We start from the raw sequence: 16,926 nt of genomic DNA, 5'->3' as shown, positions 1-16,926 counted from the left end.
ACGTTTTCCTGCTCTCCGACAATTGTGTTGCTCTGCTCTAAATCTACCTCTAGAGTTGAAAAGAACTCAGCTCCACAGGGAACCTTCCAGCTTCTGCACAGTCTCAGCACATCTCCTTAGCTTTATAATGATACCTAAAGACAGATTGAATTCTCCCCACTAAAAGAACGACACTTGTTGCTTATGCCTTCTACTAACAGCTACTTTCTCAAAAGAAAAAATAATTGGATTAGTTCAAGGAAATGACATCAACTGTTATTATACACCCCTCGCTCCCCCACCTTCATTCTCCCTGTGAAGAACTTTAATGATCACCTAGCAAAAACACCAACTGTGCAATGTCTGGTTGTGAGCAATAGGGCTGCGGCCGGTTGATTCAGGACTGCATTTAAATGAGTGACAAAGTCTCTTCTAGAGAAACAGCTGGTCCAGGAACATTGCTCATCAGTTATTGTAAAAAAGCATACTGATGAGCTGGGGGCTTTTCGCCTTGTTTTAATTAAGTTAGATACACTACAAACACTGTCACAGAAAAACACTTCCTCTAATTGTGTTTAGCCAATCTAAATGCCTCAAAAATCAACAGTCTTGATTATGGACCCCAATGCATCCCATCAGAAGATAAGCTGAGGAACAAAAACTTAAAAAATTACGAGAGAACAATTAAAGTGACTTAAGGAAATAAATCCCACTTCAAGCTACTCAGATTCTCCTTATTGTGTGTATGGTGATTGCGGGTGGAGAGGGGAATTAGAGCTATTTCTCAGAGCAAGTTATTTGCAACAAGGCAAATAGCAGATTCCTAACTACATTACTCTTTTTTCCCACTTTATATCTTAAGATACAAGTTTTATGTTTGACTTTCCTTTGTTGACAATGTATATATATATACAAAAGAAAATATAAAAAAGGCTTCACTTGCCAGAGTGTACATCCATGCCCAGCCTCTTTTCCTTTCAATTGTTGATGTTTGGGGATTTCCAGGAGAAAGTGTTCTAACTTTTGCTACATGCTTCTTGTTCTGTTTTGTTCTACATTTGGCTACTATAACCTCACAGGAAGCGTACAAGATAAAGGAGAGGTTTGACCATCAGATGCCTGTCTCAATTAGTTGCAGCTCCATAATAAAAAAAAATGAATCCTTAATTCCAGACATTAGTGTAGCGATGCAAAATTACACATAGATAGCTGCAAAATGGTGTTCGGAACTAAAAAGTTGAGGGAAGCTCCAAAAAATACTGCAAAAAGAAAGGAGCACTGGCCGTGCATTCTTTGGAGAACAGTTTATGTGCCTTGGTGGGGATGCTTTCCCATATATATAGATAAGAATCACAGCACTAATATTTTTACCAATACATGTTCTTAAAACTGGAAAGAGGATCATGCACACCCTTCACCCCTCAAAAAAGTGTCTATGGAACATTACACAAACACAGTAAGCAGAAAAGTAGTTCAGAGTATTGAGAAGAGTTAATAGAACACATGTATGCACGTATTCATTACCATAATGACTTTTCCACGATTTTGGTCCTGAAAACCTCCTCCTGGTCCAGGTTTACAGTACAGTAGCAATCCCTCATCTTGTTTGGCCCCGGGTATGTAGGAAGATTTTTGGCTTCGCCTAAAGACATGAAAGAAAAAAAAACAAAAAACAGGAGGATTACATATTAAGAAGTTACCCATATATTAGTCTGCTATCACCTAATGCAGCATCAGCAAAAAGGCTGAAGTGAAATGCTTCCCAAGTGATAAGTCTCTACTAAATTAAACAGCAGCATTCTGTTTCCGAGACAGCAGCTCCTGACAGCCCCCAAGTTCAGAGCTCAGAAGCAGCTAGGATCAGCAACAATTCAGTTTGTTGCCTCCAATCTGTTTGCATGTATTTGGGAGCATATTGCTTCCTCCCAAACTTTTGTTTTCATCAGTCCGCCCGTAAGACGCCAGGAACACAATACGCCATGGTAATAAAGCTTTCCAGTACAGCCTGCTGATTTGATCTTAAAGACATTATTAGAACCTGGCAAATGAGGACTGACCCTCAGCTCTGTTGCTTGCCCAGATGCTGAGATGGAAACAAGGCACTTCAGTCAGAGCCTTACGCCACACACTGGACTTTCAAGCACTTGGATGAAGTAACCAGCACTTCAGAAGCTGCCTAAGATCCTCACACAAAGGTATCGTGCAAGTCACTAACACTCTTCATCACGAATGTTTGCTTCAAAACTGCAACAAGAAACATGTATGTATCCTACACAACAACAAACAAAAACAACAACAACAAAAAGAGGAGGAACTAAGGCTAAGCAAGAGACTACAAAACATATGAGCAAAAATCAAAATAAAACAAGTTTGTCCTCTACGTATCCATTAAAAAACAAAGCTGAGTATTAAATTTCCTTGGCATACTGATGAGATCAAAACTCTCAGCCAGGAAAATGAGTATTGCTCCCCAGGGCTTTGTTAAAGCACCTTAGCACTACCTGGATGAGTGTTTGGAATTCAAAGGACAAAACCTAGAGATAAATCCACAATGCATGTGGTAACGAGATTGCTTTTTTCCTGGGAAAAATACAAGGAATAAAGCAGAGAAGCACAGACCGAGGGAACAAAAGTTTGTTTGTTAGTTGGGAAAGGAACTCTAAAGGACAGTAACAACTATAACTTTTTATTAGATATCTGTGGTTCAACTTCAGAGTATTTTACTAGACACGTGCCTTTCCCAGTCTCCAGCTCCCAAATAGCTTTACTATTAACAGAATCATCTTGCGTACTTCAAGCCTATCTTCAGTCAAAGCATAGCTTTTCCCATCTGCAGAACTGTTCAACAGCAAATCTGATGCAATGTGCATGTAACTACTGAAGAACTACAGCAAAGAAATATTAAGCCAACTGGTACCTTCAGCTGGTGCAGGAAAAGCATGAAGTAACACATATTTCATGTATCAATGCCTCACTTCAGTGTTTCTCCACATAAGTTCACTCTCAGCTCAGCTGATGCAACTTGCTAGCTTTCTTCTGACTTCCTTCAGAGCTGAGAGACACGATATTAAAAAAGTTGTCTCCACAGTAATTCACAGGTGTGACTAGAACATCTGTTAGTGTACCCAGTGTGGCTCTGAATTAAGCCTCAGCGTTAGCAATGGTTTAACTGCAGCAGCTCCAGCCAAAAATATATTGAGGATTACTGAGGGCTTGTACAACCTGCACTGAAGTCTGTTCTGCTGTGATGAAAGTCCAACTTTTATCAATCTGAGTTGAGCATCGAATGCACTAGGCTCGTAGAGGCCAAGCTCCGTGCTCTCACACTAAAACCACGTGAAACCAGCCTCTTCTCTGGATGACTGAGTGAAGTTCCCCAGGGAGAGGAGCACGTGGTGACAAGATCAGTTTCAGTAGACTCACAATCAGGAGGTCTTCCCCTGGGGCTGCCATGCTATTCTCACAGCTCTTCCAAGAGAAGGAGACAAAACTTGTCATGCTCAAAATTAAAGAGGAAAAAAGTAATTCCTCTTTTTCTGTACTTTTCCCACTTCCGACTCCAACACAAACGCACACACAAATCTACTTCTGGGTTCCACGTGCTTGATTCCTAGGCAGTTTTCTGATGTGCACATATAAGGGCTTGATGCTAAGACTTCATTGTATCAGAGCACTCTGCAAGAACCATATTTTTAAACTCAATTCTCCTCATTAGCAGAGAGAAGAAAACCCACTTAGAGAAGAAAACCCACCAATATTAAAACCTAAATGCAACGCAAAGGAGGATTACCAGTGGCATCAGCCAGTGCCTACAGTCTGCAAAGAAAAGATCACCGTCACAACATCAGAAAATGAGACACACAGGGAGGAAGGTATTTTTCCCATTTGAAGAAAGAAATTACTGTAAAAGGCCCCGAAAAGCCTCTGAGGCCAGAACAAGGGATTAATTGACCAACCCAACGTATTAATCATGTTTCTGACTTGAGAAGGAGCTTGCAAAAAAAAGAAATGCAGTTTATTCCTAACACTGCCAGCAACCAAGGGCTGTTTAGATTCCTCTAGCACTGACTAGCTGAGAAAGAAAAATCTGTCAAGCTTTCAAGCACTGCTAAAAATTCAACTCTCCAGCCAGATATTTTATGTCAACAAATGTGCTCTGTTAGAGCTTCAGTTGCTCTTCAGATTCCTCCAAGACAAAAACGTTCCTCTGCAGCACTGCTTTGCTATCCACAATGAAGCTGAGCAGTTTGGTCAGTATTTCTTTAGAAAAAAGAAGAAAGCACAAATCACTAGCTACAGTCATACGGTCACACACCATTTCTATACTCCAGATCTAATGAGATCAATTAATTTTGGCAAGAATTTCGTAGTTTAACCTATCTGCATAGGGCAGGCATTTTTCATCAGTAATATTTTCAAGACACAGCCCCACTCTTCTTTCTTCTCCATATTTGTGAGGTACCAGCATGCCACAGACTTTAGAGAGAGTTTGCAGACAAAAGGTCAAAACACTCACCTTTAAGACCTTCTGCTTTCTTCTTCCTCTAATAAGAAACAGAATGTTTCTTAAGACGTCTAAGACTTTGACAATTTAACATGGACGCATTTCATTTTGGAGTGTTTGGCTTCCATCTGGAAGCCCTGAAAGCAGAATAATCGATTTAAGTTGGCAATGGTTTTTCCCTCTATCCCTGCTACTGCACACTTTTAATGTAGGTGGTCCTAACTGACCTGTGTAACGCATTCAGCTTAGCACCGAGTAGCTAAACTTAGCAAAACTAAGTTCAGCTATGCAAATAGTTCTCATTAGGTATTTTGGATAAGTCTCTAAAAAAAAAATAGACTATCCAAATCTAAATACCTCACTGACCTGCTATTTTCTCCTCATGAATGGGCTACTACAGTCTAAAAATGGACTACTGTGGCGGCACAGACAGCTTAGGCTGAGCTAGGCACAGGGCACGCAACAGTCTGGAACAAGAGGAAGAAAAAAACCTCAAAACTTCCTTGTTCTTTCCAGTATCACATGTTCCTGTTCTAGTAAGACACTGTCAATAAAATAAAGCAAAAAAAAAAAAAGGCTCTCCTGCAAACATGGTAGAAAAGAGCACTGCCTGGATGCTTGTGAGCATAACTGCTGAAAAGAAGAAAAGCTCTGAAGATATTTTTGCAAAGAAACAAATATCTACGTACATGTATGCATGCATTTCCTTACGGTTTTGCAACCTTAAACTCTTGGAAGCTCCAGGTATTTCTCACTGAATGTAGATACCTGGCATTGTGTCATCTTCACTTTTAAATATCTCCCCAGGTGCAGTTTTCTGGAGAGCAGAGAATGCCTGACTGCCAGACATCATTCCTACCCTTCTGGAATGAAATTTGCTGGTCCCATGCTTCTAAATATTAGGTCACCTCCACATCCCTGCCAATCTGATCACATTCACAAAAACTTTTGTGAAAATTTGTGTCAACAAATATACCTGGCTGTCTCTAACAGCAATATACTTGATTTTATCAGAATAGCATCACTTCCAAAACTATTTTTAATAAACAGCAATCAAACAACAACAAAAAAATCCACATCCAAAAAATAAACTCAGTAAAAGCAGCTGAGCTTCCCTTAGTGCAGCATTTGATGCCAGGGAGTACACAGACGTGAGTACAGAAAAATAAAAGAAATCTGAAAAGGGCAAGATATCCAAACCAGCAACAATTCATTTTGCTGCTGCCATGTTCGGGAAGCTCTCTCCAAACAAGCTCTTGGGTAAGCATGTCAAGAACGAAAACAGAGCAATGATTTGCACCAAGAATGAAAAGCTGCTCCTGTCTTTTGCCAGGCTCTCTATACTGATACAGATGCTGGTATCGGGAAAACAAAACGACAACAAAAATCCATACCAGTATCTCAAACTCCTTTACAGTTTTCTTTCTTCTGAAAAAGCTTTATTCCTTCAACAACCAGAAATCAAACAAACAAAAAAAGAAAATATGTGTACAGACCTACAGATCTGATTCTCTACCAGAATTTATGCCAAACAAAATTCCTGATGCACAAAACCCAGTGTACACGTAAAAATTAGGATGCTAGAAAAATCATAATTAATGCTTACATTAAGTTTAATTAAAATTGAAAATATAGTACCACTCAACAGCAATTAAAACACGCAGAAATACTTGGATGCATTTCAATTTTGGGGACTATGTATGGATTTAAAAGGATCAGAAGCTGCTGCTTAATTCTGAACATTGAGAAAGCAGCTGATCATTTTATAACAAAATGTGCTTTTGGTGCTAGGTGGGTGGTTAAGATGCGTTTGTAACTGCAACGGCACAATAAGAGAACACTGGAAAATAATTCCTTTTAATATTAAAATGGCCATGGTTGGAAAACCTCTATTTACATGGGAAACCACTTTTGCTACCAAACAGTCAATGTGGTAATTACCTGAAATTAACATACCGTTTGAAAGCAGAGTATGCGATTATACTTGCACGTAATTCCAACATGTAGGTAAAGTGTGTACAACTTGAAGGGGAAACGTTCAATTTATTTTTGCCTTTCCAAAGAGGAACAAACAATGAAAAAAATATAATCTGAAGCCTCAAAGACTACAGTGTTACTACAGAGTTATATAAGTGTTCTCTAGCGTACTTCTGTAATAAGTTAAAAATCAACATATGCTTTTTAGGCAATACATGCTAAGTGTCCAAAAAAGGTTCTCTCCAGATAACTACATAGGTCACTCAGCCTGAAAATACAGCAAAAACAGAGAATTCATCACTTTGTTTCATCTGATATTTGCATTAAAAAGAGAGAGAGAGAGATTTGTTTTAAAACAGATGCAATTAGAAACACTCTATCTGTGCAGCAATCCCTCTTTGCTTAAACTGTGGATGTTTACGCAGGCATACACTTTGCTCTTATGAAGAGACAGATTGCATTAGATTTCTAAACCAGGTCAAAAATAGCCATCTGTGAACAGATTTTGATGATCTGGAAAATGAGATTTTTAGATGACCTGTTCTTAATGTAAGCCCTTGCCTGTCAGCCTCTTTCCATGTGAAATGATTATTATGTTACAAGACTCAGGAAAAGCACTTCCTCAACCAAACAATATTGATGAGCCGGGCCTATACAACCGCCCCAGAACTACTTGATACTGCAGCACTGCTTCAACAAGTAACCAGCAAGGAAACAAACCATGACATATTAATTACTAGGTTTTAGACAGGAGCATCATGTGGAAATCCTCTGGGCTTAGCAGAAATAAGCAGCATCAACCCCAAACTTGCTGGCACTAAACTGAAGACCACCACAGTACCAATGCCGGATGATACCTCATTGCCAGAAACTACTTATACCTACTTATACTCCTTATAAGTAGTACTTACAGGGGAGTTTTAGCTCCTTCACAGATCAGACAGAAACATCCGGCATCCATTGAGATCACTTTTGCACAATCCACTTCAGCATTACACACAGTGTCATACTGCTACACTACCACCCTGCCCACTCACATGAGTAAACTTAAAAATCATGGAATCCTTTAGGTTGGAAAAGACTTTCAAGATCACCAAGTCCAACAGCCACTCCGACCTAACAAACCCCATCGCTAAGCCATGTCCCTGAGCACAACCACACGTCTCTTTAATAGCTCTGGGGACAGTGACCCCACCACCTCCCTGGGCAGCCCACTCCACAATCTCACCACTCTCCCCATGAATTCTTCCTGGTATTCAATCTAGACCTCCCCCAGCACAACTTGAGGCCAATTCCACCTGTGTTGTCACTCGTCACCTGAGAGTCTGACACCCTCCTTGCTGCAACCTCCTTTCAGGTGGATGTAGAGAGTGACAAGGTCTCCCCTGAGCCTCCTCTTCTCCAGACTGAACCGCCCCAGTTCCCTCAGCTGCTCCTCGTAACTCTTGTTTCCTAGTCCTTTCAACCATTTTGTTGCTGCACACACACAACCAGCTCAATGCCCTTTTTGTAGTGATGGGTCCAAAACTGAACACAATACTCGAGATGTTGTTTTACCAGCGCTGCGTACAAGGGGACAATTACTTTCCTGAACTTACTCTACAGCAGTTAGGAATCTTCATCTAAGCTTTCCTCTGATCCAAAACACATATTGAGACAGAACAGTACAGGCCCTTCTATAATCTGCAACAAAAGCTAAGCCCAATCAACTATAGCCCACATGGAGGATAGACTTGGACCTATCACTCTGAATGGCTGGTAGCTGCATTCCCTTTTTCCTGCGTGTATGTAAATATCCCAGTTCTCCTGCATCACCCATTTCCAGGCCTCCTACATCCCTGAAAGTCCATCACGCCATCCAAGCAGCTTTCCTTTACTGTTCTGGATGTAACAGAGGCGGCTGAGGAGAACAACGAGAAGCTCCAAGCTGACATTCTTACTTTTCCTGTATAAGGCAGTGAATGGAGGAGGCTCAGAAGATCCTGTAATTATGTGTAATGGTAAGTGCTCACAGCATAAGGGCTGTTAATCAAATCCCAGAGCTGGGTAGGAAAGATCTATACAGCAAGCTCCATGAGAGCTGCTCTCAAAATGAAGAGCTGCAAGATAATGTGATTTTGTACAAGAGGAAAAGAACAACTATCCTCAACTGATTGATGTAACTGGTTGCAAGCTGCTCACCAATATATGTTTAGCATGGGGAATCAAGTTTCTCTGAAGATTCCCTTAGGATAGTAACTTAACTCCGCAAAACAAAAAAATGTACAAGTCCAGCTGCCTTTTTTTTTTTTTTTTTACAAAATAGAAGCTATTCTGTGTAAAAAAAAAACACTTGAAGAAATCACTTTAAAAGAGGATACTGCCAGGAAAGAGGTGGTCTTGGGGAATTTTGATCTGAATTCACAGCTTTCCCGCTGCATGCTGAGGTAAGCACTCCAAGTTTCTTTGATGTGACTTTCTTGTATTTCTGCAGAAGAGCTGATGAATTAACCAAGCTGCCTCTTTATCAGTGTTGATACAATATTACAGACAGTTTGCCATGAACTACTTTTCAACCCAGCTTGTATTTTGAAGATTATATTTTGGACTAGAATGCATCTCATGTGACTTTCCAGCTGCATTCAACAGAGGCCCTTGAGGTTTTTCCTTACCAACTGCAGTCATGTAGGGACTGGATACAGGTTGTTCTGTACCTCTGCATCGTGACCTTCACACAGACTGGCTGCTTGTGCACGTTTTTTTGGTTTTTTTAATTATTTATATATATTTTTTTTTAATAAAAAAAGAAAAATTGGTTTCCTAGCATTTCTAAAGACCATCTCTCAGCAAAGCTGAAGTCACTGAACATCTGTTGTGGGAGGCCATGAGGGAGAGAACGAGGGGCAGAGGAAGTAACTTTAAACAGGCCACTCCATCACGGGCAAACAGCTAGCACTTTCAGCTATTTTTGGAAGAACAGTATGAGGCAGGAAACATAAGCGAATGATTTACAACATCAAACAAAACGTGACCAAAATCCAACATCAGTTCAACCGCTCCCTTCTGAGAGTTTCTGTACTCCGGTATAACTATCTTCAGGCAGTTGCTTTTGAACAAGGTGCTTAATCATCGCTGAAAACCAAAAGTAATGTTCTCAAGTACATCAGCATAAGCGAAAGTTTATGTGAAAGTAAGTATCTGTTTTCACCTATCACGCACAAAACCAGAATCCAGATGACCAAAAAAAAGGTAATTTTATACATCTGTGTACACCCCCCTCCTTTTTTTTTTTTAATGTAGATCAAAAAGCCACAGCTGTGTGGGAATAAAAGCAAGCAACGAGAAAGGAATAAAGCCCCCTCTCTTCCAGGACATTAATCTCTTCTATCACCAACAGCAAGCAAGTAAAAGCTTTTACAGTAACATGAAAAATACGAATCTGTCAATGGCTGTCTTTTGCTTAGATTAAAAGCTAATAACAAAAGAAGTAATTGCTGGAAAGTTGAAGCTTTACCAGCAATGTTAAGAAACTGTAACTTTCATCCAGTGAATGACTCTGTTGTCCATAACTGCTCTCGCTTTAGAGCTCTCTTTTAGAACTGCCTCCACTAACCAAAGTTTCACAGCATCAAGTTTAGGTCAAGTTCATTTCGGCCATCTGATCGCGCAGCATTCAAAACAAAACCCAGCTATTGAGAAACAGGGTGACTCAGAGCACCGCAGCTCGAGGCAATATTGAAAAGCCCCCAAAAGTTAGGGATTAACTGAGCAAAGGGCATCTTCCTTCACACACAGAATACTTCCTATTACAATATTTATCACCATGATGGAGAAAGCTTTTGAAACCTCCCCAGCCTGCTTTGGTCTAGCCTTTCTTCAGAGTGAAAACAGGTGCTTTCCTGCAAGAAGGTCAAACTCATTTTTCCACGTGAAGATCCAAACCCAGAAATCTCCTCCAAAGCCAAGAACAGGCAAGACTACAACTAATTAAAGCTTTACATGGTCTTAGTACTGTGCTAGTCCACCTACACGCCATGCACTTCCCTGTACACAATGAGCATTTTATGTACTAAAGAAAAATCTAACAACAAATCCTTCATTATAAAAAAAAAAAAGTAAGGCCATCAACAGTTCTCAGATTCTATGCTTATTGAGGGGATTTGAATGGAAAAAAAAATAATTCAAGAAAACTCTAAAATTTCTAGCTGTTATTTTGGCTGACAAACGCTATATTGCAAAGATGCCCTGGTACTGAACACAACGCTCAGATTAAGGCATTACATAAATCACTCGCAATATTGGTTTTGCCTTAGTTGCTGGATCCTCATTTACAAGCACTTTTTCCAGTAAAAGAAAGATTTATTTCGCTGTTGAGCAGCCTGTATTGCACAGATGCATGCTGACAATGCACAAGATTTTATGTAGATGCTGCTAATTTCTTCCTGCTAGTTTGCAGTCCCAACTCTCCTCACTACATTTTAAGCTGCGTACGAGTATTTGAGCTTGGCGAACAAATCGATCACTTGCCAGTTTGAAATGCTGTACAATTAAACTTTAAGACTGCAAATCAGCAAGGAACCACTGCAACTGATTTGCAGACCTATTGATCTAAATGCGGAGAAAAAAAGGATGACGTGGCTCCGCTCAGAAGCCCAGGCTGCCTTAACTACTGCCACCACAGTTTGCCACGCACATTTCTAAAAACAGCCAGCTACAGAACAGCCACACACTGATAGAACTGGACTGTGGCCATCCAAGATCCCAAACGTTCAATTTGGCATGTCAGCAGACTCAGTAGAGATTTATTTTTAAACAATGAGATTCCTGACTTGTTCCTGAAACAGAATTTTCAACAAGAATATATAGTTGGACTACATACAGGAAGGAAAGGACAATGCCAGCTACTTATCTTCTGTACTTGCTCTTTGCAGGCATTCTCCAAAAGTTCTGCCATGCTGAGCTGTCACCCTCCCTCTGTAACTGCAGAAGCCCACCAGCACATTCCATTGGGTCTAGTGGGGCCCACGGACACGTTGGGAGTTCTTCTGCATGAAGATCAAGTACTCCGACAGAACTTCAAGCAGTAACTCATCTCCAAAGGGCAAACATTTCTGTGTAATTCTATCTCCTCCATTTCCTAATTGTTTCTTGCTTTCAGAGAACAGAATTGTTTTGCCAGCTTAAGTATACTTCAAGAAAAATTGGTATATTTTGGCATGATTTCAATAAAATAACTTTTTTTTTCCATAAATCAACTACACCATTCCACCTTACAAGAATAATACATATAACATCCAGCTAATCTCTTAGTATTTTTGCAACCCACTCTCAAAAACACTAAAATCATTTATTTCAGGTTCATACAATTTGAGAAGTATTATTAATGTCCTTTGCTTATGAGTTAGTGTAATAGAGCAATTTGTTTCCCCTTTCCCAGCATCACCCATTGTTCACTGAAGCCCATACAAGTCTAAAATACGCGTGTATGAATCAACCTGAGTTTAAGTTCTTGACAATTGCAGACTTGCAAGCTGATAGCATACCTGCTCTCTTTTCAATATGAGCTACACAGTTCCACCCACAAGTCTCACGCAGCCCGTGGGACTGGCTTGTAGGTGTCAAGCAAAACTGTGAAAAAAAAACAAAAACCAAAAAGCCCACTCTTAAGGTCCCAGTTTCCTGGATGGCGGTGCCTTAGGGGAGAACCTTTCAGGTAAATTAAGCTGACACGCAAGAGAATACCTAAGCAGTCAGTTGTTCTTGCGTGACCTGAAGTCGCAGGGTCAGAGCTCCGTCTCAAAGCATACAAAGCAATTCACTTCAGCTGAAGCATTATCTCAGCGTACTCACTGCACCAAAAAATAACTGCCACAATACAGGATCAGATTCTGCTCCAGGATAAGCGAATGAATAGAGCCAAATGAATTTCAAAGAAATACAGGTTCATTTCATTTCAGCAGTTATACAGAAATGGGAGCAAGATTCAAAGAGAACTCCTGAAGAAGCAGAGCTCGTAGGTACTCATCCAGAGGGGGAGCGTTTTTCAAAACTGCCAATGATTTTTGGAAGCTGGGCATTCCCTATGAGCTGCTCATGCACACCCACAAAGTTCATCCAAAGTTGAATTTTTTAATGTCTGTTTAGACACTACATGCATCTGTTTCACAGGGAATGACAGAAACACTAGCAACGTGAATGAATACTTCCAACGGTTCTGAGTGTCTGATAGCTGCAAAAATCAACTGAAAACTGGGGGCAGAACAAGAACTCTACAAAAAGCTACGTACAGAAAAGAATCCCTGTTTGAACTTCCTGTACATAATCTCATTTTCTACCTCATTGGTCCGCACCTCTGCCTGATTTATGAGCATTTTCTTATCAAAACACTGTTAACAACTTAAAAGATGGAAAATATTGCTGTTCAAAAGAGCCATAATCAAAGTTTAATGCGGAACGTTAATTCATCTTCCCTTCCACTCAGGCTTTCATCTATGAACTGTGACAGCATTTATTTCATTTCAGCAACTTCCAGTACTCTCCTACTGCCTTTCAAGGCACAAAACAGACACCACTTCCACTTCGACACGATGCACAGTTTAGGTGCTTGCATTAGCATCGACTGTTCATGTAGGCTTCCGCCTAAGAGGATTCAAAGCACAAACACAGTTTTGTTTTTCTGAATTGCTATTTGAAGAAGTTCCTCTTGCTGCCCATTGACTAGACAGAGAGCACAGCCAGCTGTCAGCCCTGCCCAGGCTAAGTGCTTGCAGCCACTGCAAGCACAGTGCACAGGTCCTCCTGGCTCACCTCATGTTTTCTGCACGGCTAGTCTTTCAGGCTCCTATTTCTCACAATGAACCAGCACCCATAAAACCTTACTGTGCCAAAATAGAGAACTTCAAGAACCTTCATAATAACACATTTCATAATAGGGACTGGAATCTCTGCCAACAGTGTCCTAGCATCATTTGAAATGTCCATCCGATTTCAGCTCCATCAAACATTCCCAGGTACCAAGAATTCCACTGGGTGAGTTTCTGTCCCAAACATCACTACAAGGTTGATAAAAATCTCATATTGTTATCATTAAAAAAAAGAAAACTACGTATGTTTCACAAAGTCCATTGCCACTGCCACAACTGCAATGTATTCTTTGTTCCTTGTTGCGGCACGGCAGGTGGCAGACAATCCAGGAGATTCCTGGAGTCTGTTGAGGATAACTTCCTGGTCCAGGTATTAGATGGACTGACCTGAGGTGAAGCCTTACTGGACCTGGTGCTCACCAGCGTGGAGGAAAGCATTAGAGGGGTTAAGATTGAAGGCAGCCTGGGCTGTAGTGATCGTGCCCTGGTGGAGTTTGTGATCTGGAGGAATGCAGGCCTGGCAAAAAGCAGAGTCAGGACCCTGATCTTCAGGAGAGCGAAATTCCGGCTACTCAAGGAACAGCTGGGTGGGATCCTCCAGGAAACTGTCTTTAAGGGCACAGGAACAGAGAAGAGCTGGCAGTTCTTTAAGGACACCCTCCTGAGAGCGCAAGAGCTCTCCATCCCCCAGCAAAAGAAATCGAGCAGAGGAGGCGGGCGATGGGCATGGCTGAGCAAGGACCTGCAGCTTCAACTGAGGGAAAAGAGAGAAATGTATGCAAAGTGGAAGCAGGGTTGTGTAGCCCGGGAGTGGGCCCATGAGAACCTAATGAGGTTTAACAAGGTCAAATGCAGGGTGCTGCACTTGGGCCAGGGCAATCCCAGGTATTTATACAAACTGGGGGAAGAAGTACTTGAAAGCAGCCCTGCGGAGAGGGACTTGGGGGTCCTGGTGGACGAGAAGCTGGACATGAGCCAGCAGTGCGTGTTGGCAGCCCGGAAGGCCAACTGTGTTCTGGGCTGCATTAAAAGAGGAGTGGTCAGCAGGGAGAGGGAGGTGGTGGTCCCCCTCTACTCGGCTCTTGTGAGGCCCCATCTCGAGTACTGCGTCCAGGCCTGGGGGCCCCAGCACAAGAAAGACACACAGCTCTTGGAATGAGTTCAGAGGAGGGCGACCAAGATGATCAGAGGGCTGGAGCACCTCTCCCATGAGGAAAGGTTGAGGGAACTGGGCTTGTTTAGTTTGGAGAACAGAAGGCTCCGGGGAGACCTCATTGTGGCCTTCCAATACTTGAAGGGAGAGTATAAACAGGAGGGGGAACGATTGTTCACGAGGGTGGATAGCAATAGGACAAGGGGGAATGGTCTTAAACTGACACAGGGGAGATGTAGGTTAGATATTAGGAGGAAGTTTTTCACACAGAGGGTGGTGACGCACTGGAACAGGTTGCCCAGGGAGGCTGTGGATGCCCCGTCCCTGGAGGTGTTCAAGGCCAGGCTGGACGTGGCTCTGGGCAGCCTGGTCTAGTGGTTGGCAACCCTGCACTCAGCAGGGGGGTTGAAACTCAATGATCTTTGAGGTCCTTTTCAACCCAGGCCATTCTATGATTCTATGATTCTCCTCAGCAGTATAGTGAAGCAAGTCCAATTTTCAGCTTGATTTATTTTAGCACACTGGACTACTAGAAACTCACTTGCATTATTGTTGATTCAAAGAGTCCTGAATTTAACAATACACTAATTTCAGTGGGATTCCAATCACATATCAATTACCAGGACTAAAATACATTTCTCAGAACAGTGCTGCTGATCTCAACCAGCAAGCAGAGGCAAGGAAAGAAAAGACAAACAACCACCATGTAACTGGTCAGCAAGGCATCAACCTGCAGTACAATCTATTTTTTAAACAAGATTTCAAACTGTGACTAATCTGATCTCCCTGAGAGCAGGAGCATCACATGAATCTTGGTCTGAGGAACAAAACCAAGAACGAATGACTCATTGTGCAGGCAATGTGATGAGAACCAAATGCAAGACTGTCCAACTTCAGTAACTGCGGGAAGAGGAAAAAAGTGTTTACTTCTTCACTCCTCAGCCTCGAGGATAGATAACGAAGGCACAACAGTGAAGAAAAACAAGCAAGAAGAGACTGAGTTGAGCCTAATCATTTATTTTAAAAATAGCGATCAAAACCACAGGGTTCTGGAGTTACTTAGCATAGACGTGCGCACATAAATACATTACTGGTATAAGCTGTTGAGATTTTCAAGAAACACCTCAGCCAAAAATACAATTGCCCCCTGTAATTTCTAAAAATGCTCGTATGATTAAAATCCATACTTAAACAGAAATTTATAACTTCCCATGAAGTGTCCACAATCCGGCTGTTGTTTTTTTATGCAAAATATAAAGCAGAATATTAAAAATGGAAAGTGACCTACTTTTTCTGAGCTATGCAAAGCATTAACGTAATGAAACTCAATCAATGATAGTTTCTAATTTTCTCGTAGTTTCAGTTTTTCAGTTACTTGTATGAGCTGCAGAAGAGGGGGTGAGCAAGACTTACTGTCTGTAAAGCACTCTGGAACTGTTAAATGCATTGCATACTTATAACCAGCAACAAAGCAGCAGTCAGCTACTTGCACAGAAGTGAGGGAATTAAACAATACGTACAAGAGGGACAACTGGCAACTGCTCTGAAATACATACTCAAACTTCTGATTTTACAAGCACAGTTAGCTCCTAACTGTCTAACACAGTACAAACCTGCTCTGACAGCTTCAGTAGCAATGGTCCAACCATAGTGAGATCTGTACAGAGGTAGATGACACTCCTCCTCAAAAGGATTGAGCCCAAGCAAATGTTCATCCACAAAAAGGCAGGAATAAACTTCAAAAACCAGGGAGGGGCAAGCAAAGGATACTTGATAGAGTGGAAACATAAATACAAAATAGATACAGGAATGTGATGTTAGTTAATAAATGTAACACCGAAAGCTTTTCCCAGTCAAACCAAGGTCCAGCTTCACAGTTTCAAGGCAACACAGCTAGTCAGTGGCAATGGTTTGACCATTAACATCGTCTGCCACATGCTTCTTGCAGATACAACATGTACTAGTTCTAGCACTGACTTAAAAATCAAAAGCAACAAGTCCTCCACAATTATTCGAAGTGTGAACTCACACAGTCAGTGTTAATAAGCATCTAATGGCCAAGTTATACCTGTGCAATATCCACTTAACTTTAAACAATTTTCCAAAAGCCCTGTGTGGATTCATGGCTCACAAAAGAATCACAGACTGCAGTCAGGAAACACTTCTGATAGTCACGTGTAAGATGAAGCTGACTTCTGGATTATATCACACACTTTCACGGACAGTAGGATAGTTTCTCACCGACATTTACAATAAGCAGCTGCAAAACTTAAAGCATGCAAACAGGCATACATAACCAAAGGCTATTTGCTGGATAAAAAGATGCCATTTTTACCTTTTAGGGTAGAACAGAACTTACAGACTTAGAGGCCATAGGCACAAACCCGTGCGCATGTGCAGTGAGTATTTTTAATGCTGGGGGATGGGGATCCATACACAAGATATTTGGCTAATGGAAAAGATCAATGCTT

General features: G+C 41.3%; 1 protein-coding gene across 4 annotated transcripts in view; it reads right to left on the bottom strand.

Moving 5' to 3' along the window:
* The window catches only part of RASA3 (RAS p21 protein activator 3), a 177,219-nt gene that overhangs the window by 94,666 nt on the left and 65,627 nt on the right, over nucleotides 1–16,926 (bottom strand). For all 4 annotated transcript variants that reach the window (XM_021414541.1, XM_021414548.1, XM_021414551.1 and 1 more), the window contains one exon: nucleotides 1,504–1,621. In XM_021414541.1, the coding sequence (XP_021270216.1) occupies nucleotides 1,504–1,580 (77 nt within the window). In that variant the 5' untranslated portion in view covers nucleotides 1,581–1,621. The remainder of the gene's footprint in view (nucleotides 1–1,503; nucleotides 1,622–16,926) is intronic.

This window comes from Numida meleagris, chromosome 1 (assembly GCF_002078875.1).
Source record: "Numida meleagris isolate 19003 breed g44 Domestic line chromosome 1, NumMel1.0, whole genome shotgun sequence".
In the NCBI taxonomy this organism is placed as follows: Eukaryota; Metazoa; Chordata; class Aves; order Galliformes; family Numididae; genus Numida; species Numida meleagris.
This window is presented reverse-complemented; position numbering and strand designations above follow the sequence as displayed.